The following is a 13245-nucleotide window of genomic DNA, read 5'->3' on the forward strand; positions in this document are numbered from 1 at the left end:
GTGCATTCAGGAGGCCAGTTTAAACATTACTGGAAAATCTTAACAAATAAAGCTTTGGGCTTTCCATATCGATAACTTTTATTGGTGAGAGAGACACTTTAAACTAAGGCGAATGAAAATTTAAGACAGTCAGTTCACTGAACATTTATAAGTTAAACATATGTGCCAGAAAAAGACTAATGTACGGTACCAATTACAGGCACTCTGCTGCCAATTGTATTATTGGAGCACCCTAAACATACTTCATATTTGTCATAAGTTCACCCCTACATGTTTAACAATGCTACAAATGATCATAACAGAATAAATACCAATTGCCAGGTTGTTTTTTGGCAACATCTGTTTCTGTGTTTACATTGGTATGAAGTCTTGACAGTTACGGAGTCTCGTTGATTTTACCTCATTGATGTGTATATGGCATTCTCACCATTAGAAGTTGTAATATTAAATCATTTTGCCCTTATTATCTTTGTTGAAATATTGAGAACACTATAAAAGCATACCTTCCTTGAAAGTATGGTTAATATTTTTCTGCTTACTGAAAGTGGTTTTTATGTCAACAGCATGGACTTTTTACGACAATACATAAGTACTACACTTTGGAACAATGGAAAGAATTTGCACAAAACAATGCAGAATGTCTTCCATATATTGCTGCCAGTTCTGGAACCGGAGAAGATGATTTTGAACGCTTGAAACAAATTTTAACAGAAATACCTGCAGTGAGGTTCATATGTATTGATGTCGCCAATGGCTATTCTCAGCACTTTGTGGAATATGTGAGGAAAGTTAGAGCTGCATTTCCTGCACACACAATAATTGTAAGTTATACCAAGCAGTAGCTAATTTTTCATTGAAATGATAAATTAGAGTAAATCTGAGAACAAAACAAAACTAAAAATGATTGATAATGAGAGATAAATGGATCTTTGCACAATGGGTGTAATTAGCTATAGTCACAGTTGATTGATTCATTGTTATGTTAAACTGGAATATCTTATGTTCCTTTTATTCACACTGGCACTGAATGTGTGTTTAATTTCCTTTATTTACTAATCCACCTATACCTTTATTTGATCATATAATAGTTTGATTTGTGCAATTCTTCAGTTTTTGCTGGCATATACTATGTAAGAAAAATCACAGGATGAACAGTCGGAATGTCGCAAGAGATGCACAATACCTGTATTTCAGTAAGAGAATGAATTGTCAGCAACCACATTCTGGGCTGATTCCAGGAGGCTGAAGCAGTTAATGTGCCATAGTTGGGCCAGCGTCATTACGCCTAATGCGCTTAATGCTTTTCTACCGATCTCATTGATTAGCCTTTGTTTCTTCATAGTCTGGCCTCATAAATTTAAATGACCTCATGTGTAATCGAAACAAGCAGCCAATGGAAAATCATTGATGGACTATAACAATATTATGAAAAGAATATTTGCTGCTCACCATATGGCAAAGATGCTGAGTCACAGATAGGCACAACAGAAAGACTGTCACAAAATAAGCTTTCGGCCACCAAGGCATATAGGAAGAGCCTGGGGCGGGGAGAGGTAGGAACAGCAGAGTAAGGGTGGAGCACGGTGAAGTACTGCTGCAAGAGCACACAGAGATGAGGTGGAAAGAGGATAGGGCAGCAAGATGCAATCGGGAGGTTAGGCAGAGGGGAGGAGTAACAGAAAAGGAGAGGGGTAAAAAGACTGGGTGCGTTGGTGGAATAGAGGGCTGTGAAGTGCTGGAATGGGGGTAGGAAAGGGGCTAGATGAGTAAGGACAATGACTAACAAAGGTTGAGGCCAGGAGGGTTATGGGAACATAGGATATATTGCAGGAAGAGTTCCCACCTGTGCAATTCAGAAAAGCTGCTGTTGGTGGGAAGGATCCAGATGGCAGTCATTAAAATGAAGAATGTTGTGGTGGTCAGCGTGCTCAGCAACAGGATGGTCTAGTTGCTTTTTGGCCACGGTTTGTCAGTGGCCATTCAAGCGGGCAGACAACTTGGTTGTCATGCCCACGTCGAATGCAGCACAATAGTTGCAGCTTAGCTTGTAGATTACATGACTGGTTTCACAAGTAACCCTGACTTTGATGGGATAGGTGATGTTTGTGACCAGACTGGAGTAGGTGATGGTGGGACGATGTATGGGACAGTCTTGCATCTAGGTGTGTTACAGGGATATGAGCCAAGAGGCAAGGGGTTGGGAGCTGTTGCTACGACCAATTATATCCTTGCCCACAATTACTTCTCCTTTGAATGCATTACCTACAAACAAATCCAGAACCTCAACACCACCTCTATTCGCTTCACCTGGTCCTACTCAACCCAGCAAGCCACCTTCCTCGATGTTGAACTCCAGTTCAAAGATGGCCACGTCAGTACCTCTGTCCATATCAAACCCATCAACCACTAGCAATACCTCCACTTCAACAGCTGCCACCCATTCCATAACACGAACTCCCATCCATAGAGCCTAACCACGCGTGGCCGTCACATCTGCAATGATGAGCAGTCGTCCTCAAAATACACTGAGGATCTCACTGAGGCCTTTACAGTGTAATTACCCCCCTCCCCCCCCCCCCCCCCCCAACGTTGTAAGAAAACAGATCTCCTATGCATGCCTTATCTTTCCAGTCACCCATCATCACCTCCAAGGGTTCACCCCCCACCCCTTGTCGGGCCACAGAGGAACATTCTCCTCGTGACTCAGCATCACCCAGGATTGGAGCAACTGAGTTACATTCTCTGCCAGGGTTTCGACTACCCCTCGTCGTGGCCTTAAATGAGAAATGTTCCTCCCACTATCCCCCCCTCCCCCACCCCCCTCCCACAGTTGTATTCTGCCGTCCACTGAACCTACACAATACCCTTGTCCATCCCTACACAACCCATGCTCCGAAGCCCCTAGCCTCATGGTTAATGTCGCTTTAATATATCTAGATGCAAGACCAATCTCATACTCCCCCCACCACCAGCTACTCCAGTACGGTCAAAGACATCACCTATCCCATTAAAGGCAGAGCTACATGTGAAACTAGTCAAGTGATCTACAGGCTAAACTGCAACCTCTTTGCTGTGTGCTATATGGGCATGACAACCAATGAGGTGCCTGCATGAATGGCCACCGACAAACTGTGGCCAAAAACAAGTGGACCAACCTGTTGCAGAGCATGCTGCTCAGCACAGCGTTCTTCATTTCAATAACTGTTTCACAGCCTGCGCCATCAGGATTCTTCTCACTGAACCGTGATTTATTTTCAAAGAATTATCTTGAGAATTTATTCTACTTACTAGCGATTCATCGAGAACATTAACACATTTAATCACACTATGTGAGCGTGGAAATGAGTAACTGATGAAATCATAAGCAAATTCCTTTTTAACAAATGGTAATTTATTCACTTTACTGGTGCCTAAAGCATTTTTTATAAGAAACAGATTTAAAATTATAATCAGAAAGCACTCTCTAAATATCAAGTTACAATTTATTCAGAGGCAGAAAGAAACAAATTTTTGACTGTATGAGCTTGCAGGCTGCTCACAACAACCTTTGAAAGGCTACACAGGTGCAAATCTGCAACATGCCAGATTGCTTTAAACTAAAAGTTTTAACAATTCACACAAACTACGCACCCCGCAGGCGGGATGGTAATATTACAAAACACTAAAATTAAAATATTAACTTTGCCACTGAAGGTGCAACTTGATTTTAACTTGTAAGAAAAGTCTTACGGTGGAAGGGTGGCAACTTTATATACTAAAATGACCATTAAAATAAAATCTCACGAAATGCAATCTTATATAAGACTATACAAGGTTGACCAAACAAGTTAACTGCTCTACAGTACGCAGATACCGCCTCTCAAGATGATAGGCAAGATCAAAACATATTTCAGGAATTAGGCCATTATACTCCAAGCAATAAATTCGTTAACACACCAAATCCGACAAACATGACAGAGGCAGCTACTAACATATGGCAGATTGATAGGGAGATTACCGAACAACCCGAACCGCAGGTTGCTGTAACCCGCCCCTACTCCACAAGGGAAAAACGGACCACCCAATTCATAAATAACCACCTTCCCGCGGGTGGGCAAACGAAGAAGAATGGTGGGATGACCCCAAAACAAAGTGGCTGGTGACCTCACCAAGAAAACAAGTAGAATTTAACAAATAAATGGAACAACATATCACTAATCACTTAACTTCTAATAAACCGCGATTTCTGAAGAAGACCTGGCGCAGCACCCCCAAATCGCTCTCCCGAACCGTCCACTGCCAGCTGCTTCAGCGGACGCAGGAAGGTGCGCCGATCTCCCGTCTTATGGCGTCGCAGCTCGCACTGGCCAGACTGATGTCATGGGTTGACGCCTGTTGCTCTTGTGTCAACCATGAAGCCACTAGCCCTCGCTATACGGCGTGGCCCACTGGACTCACATGGCGACCTCACTTGCGCCAACGCTCAAGGCAGACAAGTCATCTTGTGTCTCACTGCGCGACCGACCAGCCAATCGATCCAACTGCCAATGACCATTGCCTGAGCAACTCCAGCAGACTGGCGGCCTAACACGCAGACTCAGATGCAGGAACTAAGCGCCGACTGGGCGACCAGTCGCTGCATTCTCTTACTGGCAGAGTGGAAAGACTCTCATTTATCCAGCTTTAAAGATTGATCCAAACGAAAGACATACTAGCACTCCGGATGACAGACAGACACTAACTGCCTCACAAATTCAGACGAGAGACAGACTATCAAGTTGGGGATGAGAGACTGACTCCAGACTCACTCAGACTGACCAACTGGCGAGCTCATAGCGCCCCTTAAATGTATGTGATCAGGCAACCTTTCCCAGCAGAGGGAGACACCAAAGCTGTGATAACCACAGCGGCGCGACCGCCAGAAACGGAGGGCGACTGCTTCACATAACGCGCTCTACAAAACAGCAATTTTTACCTCACCCACAAACACCAGCTTTTATGAATTTTGTAGATGGGAACTCTTCCCTACAATATATCCTGTTGTTGTTGTTGTTGTTGTTGTTGTTGTTGTCTTCAGTCCTGAGACTGGTTTGATGCAGCTCTCCATGCTACTCTATCCTGTGCAAGCTCCTGCATCTCCCAGTGCCTACTGCAACCAACATCCTTCTGAATCTGTTTAGCGTACTCATCTCTTAGTCTCCCTCTACAATTTTTACCCTCCACGCTGCCCTCCAACACTAAATTGGTGATCTCTTGATGCCTCAGACCATGTCCTACCAACCGATCGCCTCTTCTAGTCAAGTTTCGCCACAAACTTCTCCTCTCCCCAATCCTATTCAATACCACCTCATTAGTTACGTGATCTACCCACCTAATCTTCGACATTCTTCTGTAGCACCACATTTTGAAAGCTTCTATTCTCTTCTTGTCCAAACTATTTATTGTCCATGTTTCACTTCCATACATGGCTACACTCCATAAAAATACTTTCAGAAACGACTTCCTGACACTTAAATCTATACTTAATGTTAACAAATTTCTCTTTTTCAGAAATGCTTTTCCTTGCCATTGCCAGTCTACATTTTATATCCTCTCTACTTCGACCATCATCAGTTATTTTGCTCCCCAAATAGCAAAACACCTTTACTACTTTAAGTGTCTCATTTCCTAATCTAATTCCCTCAGCATCATCCGACTTAATTCGACTACATTCCATTATCCTGATTTTGCTTTTGTTGATGTTCATCTTATATCCTCCTTTCAAGACACTGTCCATTCTGTTCAACTGCTCTTCCAAGTCCTTTGCTGTCTCTGACAGAATTACAATGTCATCGGCGAACCTCAATGTTTTTATTTCTTCTCCCTGGATTTTAATACATACTCCAAATTTTTCTTTTGTTTCCTTTACTGCTTGCTCAATATACAGATTGAATAACATCGGGGAGAGGCTACAACCCTGTCTCACTTCCTTCCCAACCACTGCGTCCCTTTCATGCCCCTCGACTCTTATAACTGCCATCTGGTTTCTGTACAAATTGTAAACAGCCCTTCGCTCCCTGTATTTGACCCCTGCCACCTTTAGAATTTGAAAGAGAGTATTCCAGTCAACATCGTCAAAAGCTTTCTCTAAGTCTACAAATGATAGAAACGTAGGCTTGCCTTTCCTTATTCTTTCTTCTAAGATAAGTCGTAAGGTCAGTATTGCCTCACGTGTTCCAACATTTCTATGGAATCCAAATTGATCTTCCCCGAGGTCGGCTTCTACCAGTTTTTCCATTCATCTGTAAATAATTCACGTTAGTATTTTGCAGCCATGACTTATTAAACTGATAGTGCGGTAATTTTCACATCTGTCAACACCTGCTTTCTTTGGGATTGGAATTATTATATTCTTCTTGAAGTCTGTGGGTATTTCGCCTGTCTCGTACATCTTGCTCACCAGATGGTAGAGCTTTGTCAGGACTGGCTCTCCCAAGGGCATAAGTAGTTCTAATGGAATGTTGTCTACTCCCGGGGCCTTGTTTCGACTCAGGTCTTTCAGTGCTCTGACAAACTCTTCACTCAGTATCATATCTCCCATTTCGTCTTCATCTACATCCTCTTCCATTTCCATAATATTGTCCTCAAGTACATCGCCCTTGTGCTTTCCCCTCTTTGCTTAGAACTGGGTTTCCATCTGAGCTCTTGATATTCATACAAGTGGCTCCCTTTTCTCCAAAGGTCTCTTTAATTTTCCTGTAGGCTGTATCTATCTTAGCCCTAGTGAGACAAGCCTCTACATGCTTACATTTGTCCTCTAGCCGTGCCTGCTTAGCCATTTTGCACTTCCTGTCGATCTCATTTTTGAGACGTTTGTTTTCCTTTTTGTCTGCTTCATTTACTGCATTTTTTTATTTTCTCCTTTCATCAATTAAATTCAATATTTCTTCTGTTACCCAAGGATTTCTACTAGCCCTCGTCTTTTACCTACTTGATCCTCTGCTGCCTTCACTACTTCATCCCTCAAAGCTACCCATTCTTCTTCTACTGTATTTCTTTCCCCCATTTCTGTCAATTGTTCCGTTATGCTATCCCTGAAACTCTGTACAACCTCTGGTTTAGTCAGTTTATCCAGGTCCCATCTCCTTAAATTCCCATCTTTTTGCAATTTTTTCTGTTTTAATCTACAGTTCATAACCAATAGATTGTGGTCAGAGTCCATATCTGCCCCTGGAAATGTCCTACAATTTAAAACCTATATCATATGTTCCCGTATCCCTCCTGTTCTCAACCTTCTTCAGTCAGTGTCTGTTCTCATCTAGTCTCTTCCCTGTTCCCATTCCAGCACTATACGGGCCTCTGTTCCACCAACACAGTCTTCCTACTTCCCTTTCTCCACTAGCCTCCCACTCTTCCCCCACCCCCCACTTAACCTCCCGACTGCACCTAGCTGCCTTATCTTCTCTCCACCTTTTCCTTGCATCCTCCCCCAGCAGTACTTTACCATCTTCAACCCTTGTCCTGCTATTTCTCCCTCTCCCTGCCCCAGGCTCTTCCTTATTCCTATCCTGTTGCCTCTCCCCTCATGCTCTGCTGTTAATCGTCTGTCTTCATCTGTCAGAGACTGTGTGGTAGATAGAGAGAGAGAGAGAGAGAGAGAGAGAGAGAGAGAGAGAGAGAGAGAGAGAGAGAGAGAGAGGGAGAGTGGGGGGGAGGGGGGGGGGGATGCGCGCACGCATGTGTGCATCCGTTCATTTCCGTTGTCTATTTTTGGCTAAGGCCTTATTGGCCGAAAGCGTATTTTATGACAGTCTTTTTGTTATGCCTATCTGTGACTCAGAATCTCTGATATATGGTGAGTAGCAACTATCCTTTTCATAATATTGACAAAAAACAAGCAGGAAGACACTAGTATTGTAGTCAGTCCAAAGATACATTCAGCAATAGAAGAAATGGTAAATAATTTTGTTGAAAGTATTTTTGAGCAGTTTTCCCAGAATGGTCTTAGTTTAGTTTTAGTTATGTCATGTTCCATAGATCATTTTCACAGTTATTTTATCGATATGATGTGGAAAAAGTCAGATTACAAGATATATATATACACACACACACACACACACACACACACACACACACACACACACACACGAATAGTGCTCATATTAATATTACTGAAATTTTTAGTTCTACACATGCAACTACATTTAGAGGTACAATTTTAATTTTATTTATTTATTTTTTTACCAGTTCTGAAATGGAAACTCGTCCATGGAATAGAAGGAGTTGTCCAAAAGAAATGATTTTAAGTTAGATTTAAAACTTGATCTGCTACCTGCCAGACACTTCATAATGTTGGGCAAATGATCCAAAATTTTTGTTGCTGAATAATGTAATCCTTTTTGAGCAACTGACATCTTCAATAATGGATAAGAAAGGTCATTTTTCCCTCTAGTGTTGTATGTATGAACATCACTGTTCTTCACGAATGTAACGAATTTCATTAGCAAATATATGTACTCTGATGGTGCAGTTAAAATACCTTACTCCTTGAAAAGGCACCTACATGACGTCCCTGGGTGAACACCACTAATTATTCTCACTGCTCTCTTTTGTGCAATCAATACTTTGTGTCTAAGTGGTGAGTTACCCCTGAAAACTATTCCATAAGACATTATTGAGTGGAGATATGCAAAGTACATTAGGAGGCTGATCTGTTTATTACCAAGACTAGCGATTATACGAAGAGTGAAAGAAGCTGAACTTAATTTTTGAGAAGCTCAGTAATATGCTTCTTCCAGTTCAAGTTGTCATCAATGTGAACACCCAAAAATTTGGATTAATCTACCCTGTTAACTGAGCCCTGTTCATATGCTACATCAATTGTCGGTATGACTCTATTCGATGTACAGAACTGGATATAGTGAGTTTTTTCAAAATTAAGGGAGAGTCCATTTTCTGAGAACCACTTAATAATTTTTTGAAAGACATCCTTAACAATATCTTCAGCTACTTTTTCTGGAATGGGATTTTTTATAACACTCATGTCATCTGCAAAAAGTACTAGTTCCGTTTGCTGAATGTTAAGTGAGAGGTCATTCACATGAATAAGGAATAGCAGAGGACACAAAATTGAACCCTGTGGGACTCCCTTTGTGATAACTCCCCATTCACTAGAATTTACCACACTCCCAACATTATTTGTGCTATTCAGCACAACTTTTTGCTTTCTGTTCATTAAGTACGATTCAAACCAGCTGTGTTTATAGCCTTCAATTCCATAAAACCTGAGTTTTTCTAAGAGTGTGACGTGATCCACACAGTCAAATGCCTCAGAGAGATCACAAAAAATACCAACTGGCGATAATTTGTTATTTAGAGCTTGTACTGTTTGATGGGTAAATGTGTAGAAAGCATTCTCAGTCGAGTAACCCTTCCAAAATCCAAACTGTGAAATGCTGAGTAAATTATTTCCACTTAAATGTGGAACTACTCTTGAATACATAACTTTTTCGAATATTTTAGAAAATGAAGTCAGCAGTGAGATTGGTCTATAATTATTTGAGTCACTCTTGTCCCCTTTCTCATGAAGAGGTTAGACAACTGCGAATTTCAATCTGTCTAAAAAAAAATTCCTGTGCTACCGAAGCATTGCATATATCGCTAAGGACTCCACTTATTAAATTAGTACTGTTAGAGACTCCATCAACACCACATGAGCTCTTGTTTTTCAGTATATTTGTAATTCCCTTAATTTCAGTGGGGGATGTTGGTGCTATTTCTAAAGGCATAAAGTCCTGGGGAATGACATTTTTAACATATTTTTTTGCTTCTTCAACTGAACCCTTTAACCCTATTTTTGGTGATACATTCAGGAAAGTGATTGTTAAAAATACTTGCAACTAGTGAATTATCACTCACAACATCATCATTTAGCTGTATTGCTATGGTATGCTGTGCACTGTCAGGCTGCCCCGTCTCCCATTTCACAATGTTCCATATAGTTTTAATCTTACTATCCGCATTATTAATTTCTGTCAGAACACATAAGCTTCTCGACTTCTTAATGACTTTCCTTAAAATATTACAGTATCTTTTGTAGTAAGCAAGTAACCTCAGATTCTGACTTATTCTGGTCTGTCCATATATTTCCCTCTTTCTCTTACACGATATCATAATTCCGTTAGTAATCCATGGCTTACTTGGCTTTATAATGGCTTTTTTGGATAATGTATCAGGAAAGCAACTCTCAAATATAGAGACAAATTTACGGTGGAATAAATTGAATTTGGTATCCGCATAATTTTCTGCGTATATTTCATCCCATTCTACCTCTTCTAGGCTGCACTTAAAACTCTGTATCCTGTTCGCATTAATATGCCTCCCTGCCTTGTATGAACCTGCCTGAATCCTGTAACGTGTTGTATGTGTTATTTCCATTAACTGTGCATCATGATCAGATTGTCCATTAACAACTGGGTACACATTAATTGTTTCTGCCTGAGCACTGTCTATGAAATATTATCGATAAGTGACCTACTATGCTGCTGCACATGAGTTGGAAAATTTACAACAGATACTAGATTGAAACAACCAAACAAAGATTCTAGCTCATTTTTCCTATCTGTATCTTCTAAGAAATCTACATTAAAATCACCACAAACCACTAACTGCTTCTTTTTGTCTGGCAGGTAGCTCAATAATGCCTTTAGATTTTTCATGAATAGCTGAAAGTTACCTTTAGGGGATATGTAGATTATTACAATTACTATAGAAGTATATTGTAGTAGCAACTGACGAGCACATGCTTCAAGGATCTGATCTACCCAAAAGCTATTTGTTTCAATATTTTTGACATTGTGTCCAGTTTTTATATAAGTAGCAACTCCTCTTTTTTCCATGTTGACTCTAATGAATAAGATGCTAATCTGTAATCCCTTAAATTTAACTTATCCATCCCTGCGGTTACATGGTGTACATAGAGACAGTAAACATCTATACCTTCAGAATTTACCCCATTTTCTAGGCATACAAGAAGCTCATCTATCTCATTTTTCAGTCCTCTAATGTCCTGATGAAACACGCAAATTTTATTTCTTTGGATACTGCTACAGACATTATGGCAGCTGATGGAAGGAAGGCAGTCACCAGTCACTTGTGTCTTCTTTGATGCCTCTTGTGTGGTCCATGTGGTCTGTATGGTGGAACCTTTGCTGCAGGATACCACTTTCAGATGCAGTTCTCCCCAGGGGCCCCATGGTTCTTTCAAGAGTTGTGTATGGTGCACGCAGGACCCCAAGCTATTGCTTTTCTGGCTTCATTTCCTTCACCCTGCCCCTTCTTATCCTTACTCCTTTCCTGCTGTCCCCTCCTTCCCCTTTCTGTGTTCTGATTTTTGTTGACCTCACTATCTACTGGTTCCCTGTATTGCTTGCAATTTTGTTCCCCTGCCTGCTGTCTTTAATCCTTCTTGGCATTTAGGTCCCTGCTTGATGTTTGACCTCCATTTCTAAATTTTATGTTTTTAATGTAAGCCATTTGGAGAACAACTCTCTCCCTAGTGTCTTTGGTAAGGATTTCTCTCCCCCCCTCCTTCCCCACTGTAGCCTCCGACCTTCCCCTCTTCCTTCCCTGCTGTAGCCCCCCTCCTTCCCTTCTTTATTACCCGCTATACCCCCCTCCTTCCCCTCTTTCTTCCCCATCATAGACCCTCTCCACCCTGCTAGGTCACCAGCATGTGTAGCCAGTCCGTGTGGTGGGGCTGTTAAGTACCCACCTAGCTGAGCCCCCTTGATAACACTGGAATCACATTACTGATACCTGAGGGGTTCCCTTCCCATGTATGCCAAGGAGTTGGTGCTTGTTTTCCTGGAGCATGGGAACTCCCGGCAACAGCTGCCATGTCAGGCAGCCCTTGCTATGGCTGTGTGGCACCCATGGGGAGAGACCCTGGCCAGAGTGGGTGGTATCAGGGTTGATGCTTGGCACATGGGCATATCAAGCTGCAAAAATCTGGCCATTGTCAAATGGTTGTCTCTTCGAGTGGTGAAGGACCACTGACTGCTGCTTCATATGACCCGGCAACCTTCTCTTCCCTGGCTACATCGTGGGAGGAGGGTCAGGCTCGCATTCTTTGGACAAAGCACTTTCCCCACTACCTAGTCTCTACTAGGATGGACAGGTACACATTCGCAGCCATAAAGCCATTGTTTTTTTATGGAGAATATTGAGGACAAGTTTGGTGTAGTGGAGTCTCGCAGTAAGGTACAGTCAGGCACCCTGCTGAACAAAGCTGCTTCTACTGCCCAGTCTGCAGGTCTTCATGCTTGTGATCATCTCGGTATGCATCTTCTATCCCTCACCAATCCCCGAATATGGTCCATGGAGTGATTTTTCATAGGGACCTCATCCTGCAAACTGATTAACTCTGGGCTAATTTGGTGTGACGCAACATTCATTTCATTTGGCATGTGCAGAAGGATCGCAAATACAACTGCACTGATACTGGTGTTTCATCCTGGCTTTCGAGGGGGTACCATCTCAGAGAAGCACAAGTTTATGTGCTACAGGTGTGACATTAAGCTGTACATCCCGCCACCGATGAGGTGCTTTCAGTGCTCGCATTATGAGCATATGTCTTCCCGCTGTACAGCAGACCCTTTGTGTGGTGACTGTAGACATGCACACCATGAGTGAAGCCCCTGTGTTCCACCACCTGTGTGTGTCAATTGTTATGGCCGCCACTCCCCTCGCTCACCATATGTCCATCTTACAAGAGAGAACAGAAGATCCAAGAGTACAAGTCCCTGGATCACCTGTCTTATACAGAGGCTCGCCAAAAATTTATGAGACTACATATGGTGTTACTTTCTTCAACTTCTGCCTCTGTTACATCCTTCCCCCCTCGTACCTCTTCCTTACCCCAGCCCCATCCCCCTCTCCCTTCCCTTCCCCTGCAATCCCCAGGACCTCCCATCCAGGAGCCACTCCCCCTCCCTGGCCAAAGAAGTGCTCCCTGTTTGGCACCTTGCAGTGATGCCTCCCATGGGACCCCACTTCCCGGTATCTCTCAGGCCAGAAGCCTACTACCACAACTTGGCCATGAGATGCACCATCTGTGCGCCCTACGGTCTCCCACTCTATTTCAATTCTGGTTTTGCAGAAACCTGTACTCCCTCTGTGCCCTCCCCTCCTCCACTTCTGAAAGAGAAGAAGAAGAAGAAGAAGAAGAAGAAGAAGTAGTAGTAGTAGTAGTAGTAGTAGTAGTAGTAGTAGTCCCAGGGCACCCCC

At 42.4% G+C, this 13245-nt stretch overlaps 1 protein-coding gene across 2 annotated transcripts in view; it reads left to right on the forward strand.

The window, feature by feature from the left end:
* Nucleotides 1-13245, forward strand: part of LOC124619475 (GMP reductase 1-like) — a 98769-nt gene that overhangs the window by 1131 nt on the left and 84393 nt on the right. For both annotated transcript variants that reach the window (XM_047145882.1, XM_047145883.1), the window contains one exon: nucleotides 564-821. In XM_047145882.1, coding sequence (XP_047001838.1) covers nucleotides 564-821 — 258 coding nt within the window. The remainder of the gene's footprint in view (nucleotides 1-563; nucleotides 822-13245) is intronic.

This window comes from Schistocerca americana, chromosome 6 (assembly GCF_021461395.2).
Source record: "Schistocerca americana isolate TAMUIC-IGC-003095 chromosome 6, iqSchAmer2.1, whole genome shotgun sequence".
Lineage (NCBI taxonomy): Eukaryota > Metazoa > Arthropoda > Insecta > Orthoptera > Acrididae > Schistocerca > Schistocerca americana.